The sequence below is a fragment of the Diaporthe amygdali genome (genome assembly GCF_026229845.1).
Source record: "Diaporthe amygdali strain CAA958 chromosome Unknown NODE_28_length_639089_cov_64_968398, whole genome shotgun sequence".
NCBI lineage: Eukaryota > Fungi > Ascomycota > Sordariomycetes > Diaporthales > Diaporthaceae > Diaporthe > Diaporthe amygdali.
This window is the reverse complement of record NW_026517048.1, coordinates 620,421-639,089: the sequence shown is the minus strand read 5'-3', so window position 1 is coordinate 639,089 and position 18,669 is coordinate 620,421. Positions and strand designations below refer to the sequence as shown.

Below are 18,669 nucleotides of genomic sequence, written 5' to 3'. Positions count from 1 at the left end.
CAACAGCAACAGCAACAGCAACAGCAACAGCAACAGCAACAGCAACAGCAACAGCAACAGCAACAGCAACAGCAACAACGACACCAAGATCATTTACACCGTCCGCCACGGCAACACGCCGCACAACGACGACTCCAACGCCTGGGGCCGCCCCGTCGCCTGGCGGTACCTATCCCAGCTGCGCAAGAACTTCGACCCGCATCTCACGCCCGAGGGCGCCCACGATGCCCGCGCGGCCGGCGAGATGCTGCTGCAGGAGATGATGATGACGATGGGCAGCGGCTGCTCCGAGGAGGAGGAGGCTGCCGCCGCGCCGCGGCCCGTGACGGTCTACTCGTCGCCGCTGCGCCGCTGCGTCGAGACGGCCATGTACATGATCAAGCACGCCGGGCTGGACCGGCCGGGTGGTGGTGGTGCTGGCGGGTGCGGCGGGCCCGTGACGCTACGCGTCAAGGAGGGCCTGCGCGAGTGGATGGGGTATCGCCACGGGCACCAGTCGGACCGGCGGGGCAGCAGGGAGAGCATACGGGCGCTGGTCGAGCAGCTCAAGGCGGGCCTGGGCGTGGAGGTCCAGTATACTCTGGACGTGCCGGAGCAGGACCCGTTCCACGATGAGGTGTACGTCGACGTGGACCGGCGCGTGCGCGGCGTGCTGGACGACATTTTCAGCGATGAGGGGGTTCCCTCGGGGGCTTGCGTCATGCTCGTGCTGCACAACCGCTGCAACAAGTCGCTGCTGCGCGTGCTGGGCCACGCGCCTGCGAGCGTCGAGGACTTCGAGGTTGCCAACTGTGCCATGCTCTCGTACCGCGTCTCGAGGCGCCAGCTCGACGGCCAAGAGGTCGGGGCAAGGGTCGCGTACGAGGACGTGCAGTGGCGGGAGGACCAGAAGCAGTCAGAGAGCAACAGGAGGGGGCGGCTCCGGCATGCTGTCGAGGACGTCAGGGCCTGGAACGATGATGAAAGCTCGAAGCACTGGGTGGACGACTTGCGGAAACTCTTGCAATATCACGCAGAGCAGAGGAATGATCCAGCGGCGAGCGAGGCCCTGGAGAGTTTGGAAAACGATCTGATTTTATTACCAAATTGAGGGCGAAAATCGCCACCCAGCAGTCATACAATCGATTATTTCAGAAACAAAGGGGTTCATTGGGCGGGGACTTGGCAAATGTAAAGGAATGCATGTTCAGGAGCGAAACATAGATTTAGACAGGGAAGACAAGGCTTGCAGCCTGTGAGAGTCGGGGAGCAATGGAGTAAAGCAACAACTCACAGCGTAACTAAGAGGAGTACAAGGGTTGACTTGACTTAAGCCCTTACCGGATTGAATTGGGCGATGATATAATTTGTGTTCGTCCTGAGACAGAAAAGCAATTCAAAACACTCAACGGGACAATAAAAAGGAACCCTTGCGGATTTGGGTTGTCCAATTCTGCGAGCATTCTTACTAATGTTGAACCAAATCACCCGTGATTCACAAGATGGTTGAAACTTTCACGGAATCGACTGTTATCGCAAGCTCGAGACAAAACAGTTTTTGGACCACTAGGCCAAGCTCCGTTACGAGGAGGTTTCATTGCGAAGAGGAAGAGAGGAGATCCGGTAGCTGTTCTACCTGAATCACAAGAAACCAGCACTACTCGGTTGAAAGAAAGGTAAGAACGCAAAACATCGCCATTACCTCAAACCAGGACGGCCTGAACAGAAACTGATGAGCTATGAAACGCAGCGCTGCTAGTCAGCAATATTTTCTCAATGGCATCAAAGTCACGACTTCAGCCCCATTTGCAAGCAAGATTCCCCATTCAGCGCCAGCATTTGACGAAATGCCGACCTTTTTACAGACAATGTTATGGATCAACGCGAGCCCGAACCCCTAATTTCCACAAAAAAACCCTGGCTCAAGACTTCAAAGCTGATTGAGTCAAAAGTGATCAAACTTCGTCAATACTCCCATCGCTGCGCATTTGCTTCCTTCAGGTCTTGCAGGCGTCGGCGTGCCCGCAATTCGCTTTCCATCGCTCCGACTAGATGAACTCCACAAGGTCCCGGAAATCATCGGTGAAATCTGGCTCAAACCCCTCCCATTCTGGATCTCCTTGCTGTGGTTTCTCGGATCGACTGTAATTCTTGGGGAAATAGTCGATCTCCCCCGTCCCATGCGGGTTCCCCACATTGGGGCACGGTGGGATGACACTGCATTCGCCAAAAGCATCCTTAGGCGGAGGCAGCATATACTTGTCCGAGAAAATATACGTCTGTTCTTGAGAATCTTTCCCTTCCACTTCGATGATACTCTCTTGCTGAACAAGGGCATCGTGAATGGAGGAAGTTGTGTGTGGCGTAGGCAGCGCGTACTTGTCTGAGAAAAGGCCGTCTTCTTCAGGGTACTGCGCACTTACGTCCTTGACGCCCTCTTGCTGGATGATAGTATCGAGATTGGTGGAAAATACATATGATGGAGGATTGTCGACTTCCTGAACCCTAGTTGCCATTCCACACTCGTCAGGTGAGAGAGAATGTTCATCGAAGTCAATGAAAGTGTATGACAAGGCTTTCCGGTGGCGCTCCACGTTGATTCGGGATTCGCTTTCGCGACGACCTTTGGCAGTCATCTGTCTAAGATACCTTGTCATCGTAGGCGGACTCGTCGATGATGACTCTCTCGAGGTGAGTCCATTCTCGTCACCCTCGAGGAATTGATTGTCCGCGATGTCTTCGAGCCTCCTTTTCGAAGCGCCCGTGGTGCGCACTTGGAAGCTTTGTTCACGAGACGGCTTCCCGTCACAGTCACTCGTATCCAAGCCCTCAACAACTGAGTCGCCTGAAAAGTTGTCGGTACTGTTGCTCCGAGCTTTCAGAAGTTCGGGATGCAGTGGACTCGTCTTTTTGCCAGCGACAACGCTATCATTGGGAATGCGCGTATCTCCAAATGGGGGGCCTATGTTGTGCTGCAATGCATCGTCAGAGAGACCCTCAAAAATTCCAGCCTCATTTTCAGCCAACTCCTTCTTGCTCGTGAAGCTTTTTGGTTTGTACTGGCTGCGATGCGAGTTATGAGGAGCGTCCACATGAGCGCCTTCGAACTGAGTCAGATCAATCAAGCCATCCCCATCCAAGTCGAAGTCGTCAAGGTCAATCAACCTGTGGTCTTGTCTGTTTGCAGTGGCACAACTCAAAGTACCCATTGATGAATCTTGCTTTTGACTTGACGTTTGGGCCTCTGGCATCTGTGAAAGAGCCGTCTTGGTTCTTTTGGTGGGCGGGTCTGAGGTCGGCCACGATCTTGAATCAGCAACAACAACCTCCTCAGTATCTGCCTTCCTCTTCAAACTCAGGCGCTTCGGCTTTCTGGGCTTATCAAGGCCTTCACGGCAGCACCTATGGGCGCAAGCTTTGCCGCTGCTGATCTTGAACCCGGCATCAGCGCAGTGATGATTGCATTTAAACTTGCCGTTGGGAAGTTGAACGGGTTGCCACGGGATGTCCTCCTTTTCGCTTTCTTGAGAAGGTCTAAGGTTTTCCTCTTGTGTTGAAAGCTTGTTGTCGGCGCGGAAACTCCCGTCACGATCCATCAAAGACCACTGTGAGTCGACGTCTGACACTGCGAGGCGCTCCTCGCCATCACTCTGTCTCTCTTTGGTGACCTCCAATAAGTCATTGTCACCAATATCATCGTCCATCCAAGAAGCTGCGGATTGATCAGGCGTCCTGAAGGGTTGTGGTGTAGCCTTCGGCTTAGGAAGGAAGGCAGACGCTGGCAGGCCGTGCTGGAGCTTTCTAGTGACAACGGTGCCGACAATGTCTTCGCATGCAAAGTAGCAGATGATTTCTTCAAAGAAATCACTGAGGTCTACTTCGAAGTGCAACGACATTTTATGATCGTTCTCCTTTTTGAACTTGTTGATCGAGCCCCTCCACCAATGCGCAAGCACACCTTCCGTGGTTTCGGCCATGAATGTGACAGAAGGGATTTTGCCACGCCATCTTAACTTGTCCAAAGTGTTTGAGAAGCCGAGGGTCACGTCAATACGAGCTATTGGTTGCATGCGCGAGTGACGAGTCTGAGGATTGTTCGTCACAATACGTGCTTCAATGGTTAGCCGCGGAAAGTGTGCCAACTCATCCATCATCTTTTTGCCGAATGGTGGATTTCGGCTCAGTATTCTTTCGATGTTGCTCGTGCCAGCCTTTGCCAAATCATGCACTGTTGTGATTCCGGAGGCAACCAACTTTCGCATGAATACTGGCCCGAGCTGGGGGATCTGCGTTAGTTGCATAGACTTCCCTTCCCAGGCTCTGGCTGCCATCGACCGTGCAAGCTCGAGAGCTGTTCGACATGTGACTCCATCCAAATCACTCGCCTTGCATTCGACAACCGCGCGTACGAGGCGGTGCATCTTCTCAAACAGAAGGCCCGTGTCCAATATCATCTGCCGTCGAACGACTTCAGGTACATCAGACAAGTCCACACATCCCAAGGCCGCTTGCAGCAGAAGAGAAACTCTGTGCGCCATCGTGTTGATGGCCTCTTTGATAGGGTAAACGATGAAAGGGTTCTTGTTCAGTTCGCGAAACACATCACGTTCGTGAGTTCTCCAGCGAAAGTCCTTGAATTCATCTGCTTCACACACAGCTGTCAACTGCTTTCGTTAGCCTCAATCGAGAACGGCTTAGCGGGAGAACTCACCACCTGCTCCATCTTCGCACCTTGAGGAATTTGTAAAATCCTTTGCATCGAGCTGAACCGTATTACGTATCTTGACATTGCACGGCCATAATCTGTGGAACGAAATGTTGGTTCTTCCGTGACAAGCCCTGCTTGCTGCAATTTGGAAATGTCTGTTTCACAGATTTCTTCAAGCCTGTCATCAAGCGGAGAGGTGAGAGAATTCGTTTCTGTCAGTTTGTAGTATATTGGGTTGCGGTCAAGTCGGACAGCAAGAAATGTTCCATTCAACCACTCCTTGGCCTTTTGGATATCCTGGAAGGTTCCCAAATTAATCTCTGAATTCAAATGCTCGATCAAGTTCTGGTGGAGCGTGCTTTCAAGGATCTGCTGTCCCGATCCCATGTCCTCGTAGTGTTGCTTGTTTCGTGCTCTTGTGAGAATTACAGCAACACCGCTGTTGCCGAATTGTGGCCTTCCAGCACGACCCAGCATCTGCATGATTTCCAAGTCGCTGAGCTCGGCGATTGAACTTTCTTGGTATGACGTGGTACCTTTGAGTACTACCATATGGCATGGTAGGTTCAATCCCATAGCGAGAGTCGAGGTGCAGCAAATGACACTGAGACGGCCATCCAGGAATGCCTGCTCGATAGCTCGTCTATCTTGCGCATCGAGACCAGCGTGATGAAATGCAACGCCATATCTCACGATCTCTTGGAGTTCAGGACTGATGACAGGGATGCGTTTCCCGGGCTCAGGCCACGGCCTTAATTGGGGCTGGCGCTCATTCCACTCCTCAGCCAATTTCTTTGCTGAGCTCTGGCAGCTCTTACGGGTCTGACAGAAGACCAGAATCGGCTTTTTCTGAGAATGTTTGGCGATGTGTGGATATAATTGATCGGTTAAAAAGGTATCGAATTGGTAATCATTTGTCTTCTTGTCGAAACCATACACAAACTTCTGCAGCTTCACGGGGCGAAATTCTTCTCCGAACGTTGCTCGGCGAGCTGGAAGTCCTGAACTGGTGTGGTCCCTACCGAGCCATCGTGCAACATCGTCTGAGTTCGGAACGGTTGCGCTGAGAGCGACGAAGCGTACGTTCGCGCCACGGGTCTTCATGCGGGACACCACAGCCTCGAGAGTTGATCCTCGTGGCTCTTTGAGAAGATGTACCTCATCGATGAGGAATAGTTCAACTAAGTCGAGGAGCTTGCGATGATCAGACCAGCTTCTGGTAATTGAATCCCATTTCTCTGGAGTTGTGATGATAATAGTGGCCTGACGGACGCGTCTCATTTCGGCATGCGAGGTATCTCCCGTCAGCTCTGCAACTTCTATGGCCAGCAATCCAAATTTCTGTCTCCAGTCATTGGCCCTTTCAGTGCAGAGAGCCTTCAGTGGGCATAGATAGACGATTTTATAGATTTCGTCGCCCTTCAGCTGCGCAAGCTTGCAAATCGAAAGCTCGAGAATCGCTGTCTTCCCACTGCCAGTTGGCGCTGAAACGACAAGATTGTCGTTTGTCTGATAGACGTCCTCGAAGCACTTCGATTGGACGGCATTGAAGAGATCGTAGGGAAAGATTTGCCGAAATCGGTCGGGGAGGACTTCCCGGGGGTTGATCAAGTTGATCCCATTGGCGATGGGAGGTGCGTGTGCAAGCTCTAAGGATCGTGAGTTTCGGGAGTTTGATGATGAAGCGGTTGAGACTCTCGACGATCCGGGGAGGGTTTGCCGGCGGAGGCTTGCTTTCGCAGCGGGACTCGACGATGAGCTCATCCCGACTGGGGAAGAAGAACTCTGCACAGTAAAATGCTTCGTTGCGTTGAGGGTAGCTACGGATCAAATAATCAGCATTCGAAAAATGAAGTTCACAGAAAATCAAGGTCACTTGCACTGAGGTTGAGGCGCAATTCGCTCCGTCGCTATTAGGGGATCTCGGGATAGGGATCTCTGTAGCCCCCAAGATAATTGTTTCGGAGCAGGGCACGACGCCAGTTGACCAAAGTGAGGCAACGCGTTTCTTTGCACTGGCTCATGGAGTTGCCACGGGGTAGGTTCTGAACCGTTCGCAGGAGAATAGAGTGCGCGGGTCGCTGGCCCCCTAATCTCTGGGTTTGAAAGACTCGAAGGCAGAGTGAGTCTCGACGACGACAGGGTTGGTGTAGTGGAGAATGCAGTTGAAGACAAAGATCTAGCTGGTGCACTCAAAGACTGCGACGTTCCTAAGAAAGGTGATGCAGCTGGCAGGCAGTAATCCGACGTCATGTACGGTGCTCGCATTTTTGCCGGCTCCTGACTTGCAAGAAGCTGACGATCTTTAGAATTGTTAACAACGCACGTCAGCTCCCCTCAATATCCTTTCAAGGAAGATCCATTAGCATCCATGACTTACCGAAATCGTCCAGAGCCAGTTCAGTCGGTTCTTGCAATGCTATTTCGTGCTGCCAACTGTTCGTGATGAGGTGGTGGTGACCATTCCTGGCAGGTGGAACTGTAGTAGGGGCGAGGGAAGCTGGGTGTTGAATCATCTCCCGACCATTTCTTGATGGAATGTTTGCTGGAATCTCTGACTGCGAACAATATGTTGTCTGCCGCTCTTGTTGTTGACCCTGTTGCGAAGCAGCAAGTTGCTTGAGCAGATTCTGGACGTCCGAGCCCAGTCCAGAGAGATCTTGTGCAGATATTCGCAAATTGACTCCATCTTGGCCATCACGGATGGTAGAATTCCCGATTTCCGACATTATGCTCAATTAATTGTTCCCTCAAAGCGTGATTAAACGCAGGCCCAACTGCAGAATGATGGTGGAAATGCTCTGACAGCAACTATGCCCAAGCCGCGAAGAGTGCCGGCAAGGCCAAGTGGAAGATCGATAACTTTCTGTGAAGTAAAATTCGACCCCGTCTTACACGCCGCTTCACACTTCGACTCGATCGCAGAGAGGAGATGGATTGCAAAGCTGGACGACGCCTTCGTGCCGCGATTGGAATGGTGTGGGAGGAAGACAAGTCCGCTGGTATTTGAAGTGGCTCTGAAGGAGAACAAAAGACCTCTTAGGTCACCACGAAGACCACGAAAGCTAAATTACTCTTGAAGAACAGTTGGTCGAGCTGCTAGTTCAAGCCATCAACCCTGGCGGAAGACATCAATGAAGAATCGGAAGGGACAGCGAGGTCGAGTAGACCTTGTATGGTTTCGTTATCAGTATCTTGATGAACGATCGGACGCTGGGATTGGAGGCTCGCTGTGCCGGGGAAGCGTATCTCGAGTACAGGACGGCCGGCTGGGAGACGAGAAGGTGACAGGTGTCCGCAGGGGCTATTATTGGAGTTGAGAAGCTTGACCCTGGAACAGGCAGCAAAAGGCTTATCGATGCTGCTTGAACCAGCTTCGGAAGGAGGCGAGGCGGGAAGGCGCTGTTGCGGTGCGGTCTCAAGGAAGGAACAACATCCACACGAGCCAACTCGGAGAACGTAAGCTCTTTACGGAGACAAAATTTAGACAGTCATGTGTGTGTGAAGTACTGCTCCGACTACCTTTGCTTGTGATGGCGGCACAAGTATGCTTTGTCTTAAGCCATGGTCGCGTAAATTGCACGATAGGCGAATGATGTCTTTGCAGCTCACACGACCAGCTGTCTTATTTGGCTTACACCTCGAGAACTCCCGAACCTCTCGTCCTTGAAAGCTCCGTCTTCTTTTTGCGACCTCAACATGTGAGATCTCGAGATCCCGTAGATCTCCACATGCCTATGCGTCGCATATAAAAAGCGCTGTAGAGTTCCACCATATTCACCGATCAAACATGTACTATGCGCGCACAAAATGTGATGGACACTTCCATGACCACAGGTACTGGAGCGATTTTCATCCACAGTGATAAAATCCGATCTTCTTTTTTGGTTTATATTTCAGGATAAGGTTGCTGGTCGTCCAGCGTGACGTGATATTCCCAGGAAAACCAGCAATTTCTTCCACCGTTCTTGTAGGCACCATCGTCTCGCATCTATCTGCAGTTCATTCTCTTTTGGAGTTTGTTTCTGAAGCTTGCTTCAAATTGGGTATCGTTTATCGTAACTCTTCCGCACTCGTTATGCCCATTCTACGGTGGTGTTCCGCCCAGGACCTGTATACAATCCTTCTGAAGGCGGAAACACCATGCACCTTTTCCCTTCTGCGTCTCGTTTTACTTCATCCACTCATGACCTTGAAAATGGCTCAACATGCAGCATTGATGCATCGTCATCTTGGTCTCGTCTGTTCAACTCTACTCGTCTCGCGCCTTGCCTCTAGCAGACGGGACCCTCGCATGGTGTCTCAATGGCGTCGATGGCCTGGAGGTCGACAGACCGAGGGATGTAGCGGAATCCATCGGATTGAGCAACTTGGTGTCCTCTGGAGATTGCAGTCTTGGCGTGGATGCGATGACTGTCTTCTCGTAGCTGACGATGCTGATGGGCGGCGGTCGACCGCGCTTCCTGTCGGGGCCACTGTACAGCCATGTCGAGAAGATGACCAAGGCGGTGCCAAAGACGAACTAGTTAATGTTAGAAATTTGTGCGGAGTGACCATTCTCGGCGCTTCCGATGGGGGCGGCTTCCAAAAGGACAGCTTACCATGACAGATACCTGGAAGCCGAAGAACCAGAGGCTAAATATGAAGCTGACAACAATGCTGATGCTTGTAGCAAAGTTCTTGGCAATGTTGTCCGCGTAGTTTATGCAGAGGCTCGTTAGCACGCCGCCAATCGCTTGGAAGACGATAGCTGTCCAAACGACGGAGTTGTAGCCCTCAAAGAACCCATGTTTGGCAATTTCCTCTCCATCCTTCATGATGACCCCGAAGAAGAGAGCAGGAAAGAGGCTGTAGAACGACAGCTGAATGTTTCGCGTCCATACAGAAACGGGCGAGTTCGACTCCTTGAGCACCTTTTCGAAATATACCCCCGTGAGGCCAGACAGGACGGCTGCAACGAGGACGGCGCTCACACCGAGAGAATAGTTCATCTTCGGCCCCACGTCGAGATCTTCTTCTATGCCCTCGTACGTGGCTGATCGCTTGTGTAGACTCGTTACGCCCTCGGTGAGCCCATCCACGGCTCTCTTCGTAAGGTGGCGCGCCACATCGACCGCTCCGCCTGCAGCTTGTCCGAGTTCGTGCATCGATCGCGGGAAGAAGTGGTCACTGTAGTCGTGGATGGATATCGAAGGTTCTTTCGGATCGGTGGGCAAGGACACAACAGCGACGCCGATTGTGAGGAGTACCACAGCTGTCCAGCGCTTGGCACTAAGAGGTCGGCCGAGGAGGAGAACGGTGAAGACGGCCGTCGTGAGAATCTAGGTTTTGTCAGCTCTTTGCGCTTGCGCAGCCATGTCTAGGCTTGCGACGCACCTTCAGCTGATACAGGACCTGGAAGTGCACTGGGTCCAGGTTCCCCAGAGCCACGTACTGCAGCGTGTTCTCGAAGGTGTACAATGTCGCGGGTATTGCCAGTTTCCACCCATCCCCGCTGAACACTGAGTGGTATATCTGCTCAAACAGTACGGTGGCAGGCGTCTGGGGCGCAAGGCTCCTTGAGACATCATAGAGGGCAAATGTGGCAGAAATGGCAAGCTTGATGACCTCGTTCAGGAACACTGCCGTGCTCGTGAAGTATCTGTGGTCTCCAGACGGTTGCATTATCCGACTGTAATGCATGATCTGTAGGAAGGCAACTAGTTAGCCAAAAGACCATGCGTACAGCCTCGTCGCTGGTTGCTGTCTGGCTCGGGAGACTATGGGGCGCGACGCACGAGGATAAGAGCTGAGTTTTGGAACGTCAACTGTGGAAAAGGACATCAGCATTTGTCTCAATGCATCCAAAGGAGCTTGCAGAAGTGCCGGCTCACGGTAATGAGTGATGCCTGCTTCATGGGCACTCCAAAGAGAGTTGGACCCCCCTTCATGGCGCCTTTGGCCTGGGGGGCATCGAGTAGAGCCATGATGGATCCAGGCAATGGTGGTCCCTCGATGGGTTTAGCAATGGTGGTGCTTCGAGTCCTGGTATGGTCACGCGAAACAATTTTCCTACGTCTTGTAACGAGAAGGCGTCTATGTTGCGAGGAAGGAAAGTGGTGGAGAGAAAGCTCAGTCCAAGAGATGTGCCCTGGTCTTGTGGGCCAGCAGGTGGGCAGGTCGACGTCAAGATCCGCGTGTGAAGGTGGGCAGCGCAGCGCAGCTCAAAGCGGCAAAAAAAAGAAGAGGGTCCCGTTGTTTGGCCCGACCCTTCGACCCCAGGTCCAGATTCCAGATTTGGAGCTGGCAACCGCAGGGTGAGCAGGGTAGAGAGGCCAGGCAGGGGCCAATGCGCCCTTACCCCTGATCCTACCCAAGGATTTTCGACCTCGGGATATTCACCCTTGGCTAGCGATCAGATGTGACTGCAAGCGAATATGACTTGTGATGGTGGATGGATCCTGAGGCCCAACTGAGAGTGTCTGCTCAACCTGAAACTTTCTTGGGAGACTGGATGATATTATCAAGGCGCTGATATTATGTACACGGTGAGTGAACCCAGGGGCAGACTGGTACAATTGAAGAGCCCAGATGAGGTCAGGAATGGAAGACTCCCAGAGGCGCTAAGAAGAAACACGTAGCACAGCTCAATGGGCTGGACCTTGACAAGCAAGCATCAATCAATAGGCCACCTGGACAGCCTGGGCTCACTAGCAGTGGGACTAGAACTGATCTGTCAAACATCACGTCAACGGGAGCAGCACCTGGGGAGCTGTCAGTGCTGATCGATGATGGTGTTGTGGGACAGAGAGGCTGGTGGTTCAGTCAATGAGCTGTCAGGGCTGTGCTGCCGGAGCTACCCAGCTATGGACCAAAAATCGTCCGACAGCCCGTCAGCCCAGCTTCCAAGTAAAATCGGGCAAGGTGTGCTGTATGGCAAGGTCAGGTGGCCAGGCAAGAACTGGTATGTCCCAATCAATCCAATTCTTCTGGGCTTCATTTCAATTCAGCTGGTGGATGTTTGCTTTTGGTGACTGCATGACGAAAGAGGCTGCAGGCCCCCAGGGGCACACTGCATTTGGGTGGGCTTTTCTGCACCCATGATCTCTGGTGGGGAGTTACTTCCTGTCCGGGGGCAGTATCTGACTGTAGTTGGAGATGAGGCAAAACTTGTTAGTACTGTACGCTAGTTCTATCGTGCATCCAGGATCGCTGGACCCCTCTACCCACCAGTTCAGCCCCAGCCGGGAGACCACTGCTAGACCACCAGGATCAGAGAGGATTCCCTATTTTTACATGGGCCGCTGCTTTCCACCACAACAGTCTTGGATGAGGTGAAGTGCTGACGCATGACTTCGATTGGTCTCTTTACACGTGTAGACGGTTCTTCTACCCATGGATTCTAACTCCACCAACGTGTAACCAACCCTGGGACAGCCCTGCCTGGCTCACCGCAACGTCTTCGATTTTTGCGGGCGGTTGTCGAACAGCGGGTAGTCTGGTAGTCCACCATGTAACCACCCTTTTCCCACCCCTCGGGTCCGCCTTAGCCTTGATCGGCATTTAGAGCACACCCTACGGAAGGTCATGCGAGCCTCATCATTGCCAGCATGCACGCCATTCGAAAGACTAGCATTCGCAGCGCGGTACACTACCGAGTAGTGGCCTTCAACCCCAGAGACAAAGGGGTCTAATAGACGCTGTGTCACGGCGCACCCCGTCACCCCTCCCACAACCATGAAGCCTGGGGGTTCGATCTCTTGCCAGATGGGCAGATTTTGGCTTCAGGCCAGGGACACTGGCCAATGTCACCTCTCTGCATCGGGGGACGGGGCCAGAGCTGGTTGGCCGTCGCTTCCGGCCCTGAAACCTGGCGAGCGCTCCCGTGACCGGGTCCGTCTCACCACTGTCGGGAGATCCACAGCATCCGAGAGGCGGCATCTACTCAACAGCTGGCCCACCAAACTTCTCGGCACGGCAGTTTACGGAGGACGGACTGTCCCGGCGATTGACGATGTCGGCGTCAAGATGCATCGAGCACGGCGCATATGTGATCACGGGAATGGTCTACTGGAAGCTGAACAATTCTATCACCTTTTCGAAGAGATTGATGAAGTGGATCAAGTGATCTTGGTTCGACGCACTCGACCGAAAATGCTCATTAGCTCGCTATAACACTCTGGGCACCCATTGCCCAGTCTCTCTGGCCTATTCGAGTCGACATTGCCAGCTTATGGTATCTCATCCTCTGTCCTTAACAGGTCGTCATTACAGCCCCGGGCTATCATCAAAACACTGTCCAACAGAAGGCCTGAATCGCAGATTCGGCAGTCTGTCCCCGTCATTCTCTGGTCCTCTCTTTAGGCTACCTTTAGTTGCCGGCCGAGATGGCGCCGTCGAACTGAACGTTGGTCGATGCGTTGCCGGCCTCGGCCACATCCTGCTTGATGTTGTTCGCGAGCTTGGTCTGCTCCTCGGCCAGCTTGTCGGCGACGTCCTCTCCCTGAGCCTGCTGTGCTTGCAGCTTCATCACAGTCGCGGTCAACTTGAGGACCTTGTTCTTGATCTTGCCGATCTGTTGCAACCAGTGATGATTAGTATCATTACACTTATTTGAGTGTGCATTTGTCACAAATAAGAACCGCAATATTGACTCACCTGAAGGGAATCGGCTTCGGTTCCGGTTGCCGCATCAATGGCAGTGTTGAAAGCCTCCTTCTCAGCATCATTGGCAACCTGGTTGACGGAGTTCAGGAAGTCCAGGTCCGCCTTCTCGACCTGGGTCAGGTCCGTAGGGAGGCCAGCCAGGGCCTGCTGGGCCTCGGCCTCTGCGTTACCGGCAGTGCCTCCCGAAATGGAGATATCGTTGAAGGTGGTGTCCGCAAAGACGGCACGCTTGCCGATAGGGCTGGCTGAGGCCACGGCGGCCAGGACAGCTGCGAGGAGGGTGAAAGACTTCATTTTGAATGAGAGGATTAGACTTTGGTTGTCTTGAAAAGATTGGATCGATGGAACAGTGAATGGAATACTAAATGTCACAGCGCAGCTGGAAGAGAATGGGATGAACGACGGTCTTGGTGTGGTGGTTGATAATGGTTAAGATAAGACATAATGATCGTTCAAGCGAGCGATCGCGAAGATCTTATAGAAGCTTCGCAGTCTTGTCGGTCCTGCCATGATTTCGGGCGGCTTGAATGGGAGGCTTGGAATTCATGGTGTGAACTGCAGTCGTCGCATATGGAAACAGCTTGGGGGCTGATAGATCTTGGCTGCGAATCCGAGACGAAGTTGAGGCGAACTCATGACATGGGTAGGGGGTAAGGGCAACTCCTTCGTCCTACTGAAATCCATTTGCTCGCTTCCACGGCTCGGCTGGTCCCGTACAATTGTCGGCTCCGATTTCCACAAGGCTTGCTCGATATGCTTGACTGCATCTAGGTTTGCGCTCGGATGCATGCCGAGATTTGTAGAATCGCGGTCCTGTTAGCAAGAATTTACAGCATTTTCATCATTCGGGCAGCTTTGGCTAGTCTCTATTTTGTCGTTGTTCTGTTCTGTTCCGTTCTGTGATCTCCATTAATGTTTTGGTACAGCAACTTAGGAAATGCCCCAGATTTTCCCTTACCGCGGTGATCAGTTCGTTGAAACCACGATTTTCAAGGAGACTTCGGAGGCGCGGTACCAGATTACTCGAAGGTGTGGCGTTCAAGCGAGAAGATCCACTTGAGATATCGTTGCTTGACGAGACCGTCCTGTTACAATATGGGGCGCTTGGCTTTGCTTGGCTGATAAAAGCTCCTAGCCTCTTGAGCCGCAAGCGCCCACCATAAAGGGATGACATCTGCTTGGCGTCTGAACCACTTTTCCCCAGAACCGCAATTCTGGGCCTCTACCGTCAAAATCAGGGTGATTGGAGGAAATTCTTATGCCCATCAGCCTGCCATGCCGCTCTTTCGGGAAGCTTGGCTGCTGTTCGCGGAGGTGTCATTCAGCCCCTGGTTCCAGGCACCGCTCGGAATATCTCCGCTCAGTTTAAAGCTCTCCTGACATCAGGGCCATGAGACTTGCAGTGACTGACTTGGCCACACCAGATTGCACACGGAAACTTGGTCCTGCGCCGGAAACCGCAAATATCATTAAGGAGCCCCTCTCCATTGCGGCCGACGACCCGCTTTCCCGAACGAAGGCCACGTCTCTCGGCCTCCTGATTCGATCAATGTCCATGTCATCTATCATGCATTGGCTGCGGAATGAAGGGCACGTCTGTTAGTGCATTCGATCGATTCTAAGGCGCCAGCAGAGGAAAGGCGCGTGGATTCGAGAGTTACTGCTCTTATGTAGCTTCCACTTTATCTAGGCATGGGCTAAACTCCCGTGTATTAGCAGCCTCATAAGAGGGGACATGGTCGCTATCTCTTAGATTGTTTCTGAGCAGTAGGTAGTAGTAAGTGAGCAAGTTTCGCCAGTGAAAACTATTATTAGGCTAAGGTAGTTGTATACTATTAATAGGGTGTAATTAGTTTGAAACGGCGACGCTTTATTCAAAAGTTGATTATTTTGCTATAGTCAGACTATAGCGCCCAAGTTTTTAATGTGCAGTACTCCCCCAAACTTCGCGCCTTTGCCCTACTTGGATGTAATCTCCAGAATACCAACACCAGAGATGGTGTTTTCGTCCGCGACTTTAACCTTGGTGCCATCAGCAGTGCTAAGCACCACATAGACCTGACCAGTTGGAGGCAGCAGTCCCGCGGTGGCATTTCCGCCTGGAATAGCACTAATTGTATACTGTAAAGTCATCGAGTCAGTACACTCTTCGAGATTCTAGCCCAACAACCCTCAGAGTCGGATTTTTATCAACTTACGTCTTTGCCATTCTGAGCAATCACCGCAGGCGTGTAATAAGTGTCCAGGCCTGAGTAGAACACAGCATACACTGGTGTCGTTCCCTGCACCAAGCCAGCCTGACACGCCGACGCATATGCGCCAGTGAAAGTCACGGACGACTTGCCCGCAACGTACCCCTTCTTGCTCGCCTGGACAGTCAAAGATGGGAAGGCCTTGAATGGTAGCGCGGGAGTTCCAGGTGCAAAACCGGTGATAAAGCCAGCAGCCAAGCTGTAGACAGCGTTGAAGTCGAGCGGGGTGTCGAACGGCTTGGGGAAGGGTGATTCGTCCAGAGCAGCACGGACGTAGGACGAGTGGCGCGACTCGACTGTAAGAATTGAGCCGGCTGCTGTGAGGTACGCCTTGTTGGCAATGGCCGCTGCTGCACCCAAGTACGCAGAGACGCCGACGCCTTCGAGGACCGAGGCAAGCTGCACGAAGGACTTGGCATCCTTGCTAGGGAAAGCAAAGGAAGGCTCCTTGATGGAGGCATTACCGAGCGCACCTGCGAGGAACGTGACGTGTGTCTATGGTTGGTTAGTCATAACCCCGTTCAGCACGAATTTGGCGACAAAGGGCGTCAGTGGCTCACCTGCTCATCAAAGTATATCTCCTTAAGGTTCTTGTAGAAATCCTTGGAAAACCCAGCCTTCTTGAAGTCGGTTTCGGTGTAGTTTGCCAGACCCTGCTGATAAAACTTTCGCTCGAGATACTCAAGTGTCAGAGCATAGTTGAGGATAGTGACGTCGCCTCCTGCAGGCGCATCAAAGTTCGCCCGCGGCTCAACAGGAACTGAGACTGAAGGCGATGACAAGGTCGCAAGGACCATAAGGGCTGTGGAGAACTGCATTATGAATTACTGGTTTGATCTCGACCGCGCTGTTTCGGTGAAGACAGTTATTGTCAAGAGAATGATGAAGCTTCCTCATTTTCTTTACACGCCGGAGACGACAACGTCTTATAAACACTCACGGTGAGTACGAGCACTGGTATTTGCTGATCTTGGCCGCAAGTGAGCGCGACGATCTTTTGCACGACATTGAGCTTGTCGGGCTCGGATACAGCGCTATCCAGCTCGTGTCTTCTCTGCCGTGAGCATCACGCCGTCATGGAAGCTCTGATGCCATTCTAGGTTATGAGGAGCAATGGGAAATCGAACCACTCAGTAGTATTGGTTCAGCAACTACTAACAGCGCTTTATCCCAGGCTCAGGCGGCCCAGGCGGCCCACAAGGCACACACACGTGCACTTTGCACGGCAAAGGTGCAAGCTTACAGGTGCAATGGTCTTAGGCATCACCGCGAAGGTCTGATGATCTGTGGGTGGAAATTGACGGCCGTCATATCCTGCTCGTGGTGTGGGGCCAATACCGGAAGCAGCCTCATCCATCAATAGTCAAAAACTATACAATCCACAGCCGATCGCTCCTTTTCTGACCGGTGGTGAGCGGCAGTTGCGTGAAGCTTTTCGTATAGATGTTCGGGCGGAGCTGTCAGCGGTGGTTTAGTTGCAAATGTGGACGGGATCGGCACAGTGCCAATGTTTTTCTAGTTCCTCTTTGACGGAAGCAAAGCTTTAGTTGGGGCTAAATACGGGGTGCGCAGCGGCCTGGTTCTCATCCGCCGGATCTGTCACTAGCCGAGCGACTTAGCCCTACGCAGCGAGTTCGCGTCGGCAAACAACAACACACGTGCCGGCAGTACGGGCAATTACAGCTGCATGATGAGAGGAGGAGCTACGCCACAGCACGTATGAGAGGAACCTGCGCTGCTGAGCGTGTCGGGGTAAAGGAATATCTTGGGAGCTCTCACAAGTGCATCTCCGCCTTTTTGCGGTGCAAGATTTTACGTGTTTTGAGCCGGGGAACAGGTGAGTGACCTTAGATCAAGAAACTGTTTCTTTGTCATCGGTATTTAGTGCGGATTTCAAATAGTTTCGCTTTCGGACACAACAGTGCTCACTCAGGGACGACATTTCTGCTCTCTTGAATAGCCGAACACATGCCGTAGAGCCTACAACCCTCCGCATATCGCTTCCTTCTCAGTCAGTAGCTAATACGTCAATTGGCCTATGACAAACAGTATTGTACCTCACCAATGTGGTAACGATTTCAATTACGTGATGAAATCTGGACATGAGAAATCATCAGATTATTTGAACAGAACTCAGGATTTGGTCAATAAATTTGAGAACATCTTGATACGAGCGAATGAAAGACCGTGACAACCTGATTGGGAATATGCATTGTGGTCAACTTTAAAAAGAAAATCATAAATTTGTTTACCTTTCGTGTTTTTCTATAGGTCGATCCGCTACAGAGGCACCGTGCCTTTTTTGAGCGGATGGATCAGCTTCGACTAGGACAACAAGGCACACACAACCAGTGGGAAAAGCAAACAATCAACAGCACTTGGAAAATATTGATGGATTTTGAATTAACAGATCGCCCAAGTTCGTCTAATTACCACTCAACAATGTTTGGGGACTAATGTAGAGCATACTCTACGACGAGCTAGCATGTTGAGAGGTCCATATCTTGTCGAAGGCGGTCCAGCGATTTCATATCACTAGCGGAAAATGACAACTGCAGTTGTAATCACGTCTCTTCTTTTTAGTTTCCTTGATAGCAGTGCCTGGAGGCACTTCCCCGTTGCAAGATTTCTTGCGACAATCGCGTTTCTTACATGTTGTTGTTTCGAGAGTCACGCCGCAGTCGTCGCAGACGTAATAAATAATGTAGTAAAAGCACATGGTGAAATAATCAAGCCCTTATCAGGATTGAGGTCTGAGTTGTACCAGTGAAATTGAGGAATGGCTCTGTTCTCATGGGCTCTCCCGCAAGGTGATTTTATATCGTTCTGCTGCCATTATCGTCACTTCAATCTGTGATTCATTAATAATTGGTAGCGACAGTGTTCGAAACTCACCTAGTCACCCATCACAATGATTCACAAGCATAAGAGAGTCCGCCAGGAAGGAATGATTTTCTACGAGTGAAATTGGAAAACTTGTTTGTCACGGAGGAAAAGGTAGAATGTCCATGTGTATATTAACATAATTATGGTTACAATTTTATCCAGCTAAACTACCAGAAGTTGTCACTAAAAGTTTCACCT

The 18,669-nt window shown here is 51.8% G+C and overlaps 6 protein-coding genes across 6 annotated transcripts; 2 read left to right on the top strand and 4 right to left on the bottom strand.

Annotated features, from left to right (window-relative positions):
* Positions 1-1,090, top strand: J7T55_014908 (gpi anchored; the record flags this gene model as incomplete). Its single annotated transcript, XM_053131896.1, has 1 exon — positions 1-1,090. A coding segment is annotated over one exon (1,090 nt), but the record flags the coding sequence as incomplete, so codon positions are not given.
* A 937-nt stretch (positions 1,091-2,027) lies between these two features.
* J7T55_014907 (uncharacterized protein) lies at positions 2,028-7,416 on the bottom strand (the record flags this gene model as incomplete). Its single annotated transcript, XM_053131895.1, has 3 exons — positions 2,028-4,643; positions 4,691-6,507; positions 7,068-7,416. 3 exons carry the CDS (start codon positions 7,414-7,416, stop codon positions 2,028-2,030), a joined length of 4,782 nt encoding a protein of 1,593 aa, XP_052990267.1.
* Positions 7,417-8,939: 1,523 nt separating this feature from the next.
* J7T55_014906 (UDP-galactose transporter) lies at positions 8,940-10,653 on the bottom strand (the record flags this gene model as incomplete). The annotated part of the gene is made up of 5 exons (XM_053131894.1): positions 8,940-9,209; positions 9,289-10,008; positions 10,064-10,372; positions 10,465-10,494; positions 10,561-10,653. The coding sequence occupies 5 exons, from the start codon at positions 10,651-10,653 to the stop codon at positions 8,940-8,942; spliced, it is 1,422 nt and encodes a 473-aa protein (XP_052990266.1).
* A 1,750-nt stretch (positions 10,654-12,403) lies between these two features.
* On the top strand, positions 12,404-12,841 carry J7T55_014905 (uncharacterized protein; the record flags this gene model as incomplete). Its single annotated transcript, XM_053131893.1, has 1 exon — positions 12,404-12,841. One exon carries the CDS (start codon positions 12,404-12,406, stop codon positions 12,839-12,841), a length of 438 nt encoding a protein of 145 aa, XP_052990265.1.
* Positions 12,842-13,037: 196 nt separating this feature from the next.
* Positions 13,038-13,627, bottom strand: J7T55_014904 (small secreted protein; the record flags this gene model as incomplete). The annotated part of the gene is made up of 2 exons (XM_053131892.1): positions 13,038-13,241; positions 13,325-13,627. The coding sequence occupies 2 exons, from the start codon at positions 13,625-13,627 to the stop codon at positions 13,038-13,040; spliced, it is 507 nt and encodes a 168-aa protein (XP_052990264.1).
* A 249-nt stretch (positions 13,628-13,876) lies between these two features.
* On the bottom strand, positions 13,877-16,849 carry J7T55_014903 (uncharacterized protein; the record flags this gene model as incomplete). Its single annotated transcript, XM_053131891.1, has 8 exons — positions 13,877-14,146; positions 14,292-14,547; positions 14,745-14,909; positions 15,297-15,454; positions 15,532-16,080; positions 16,146-16,397; positions 16,526-16,639; positions 16,829-16,849. 8 exons carry the CDS (start codon positions 16,847-16,849, stop codon positions 13,877-13,879), a joined length of 1,785 nt encoding a protein of 594 aa, XP_052990263.1.
* Between the last annotated feature and the right edge of the window lie 1,820 nt (positions 16,850-18,669).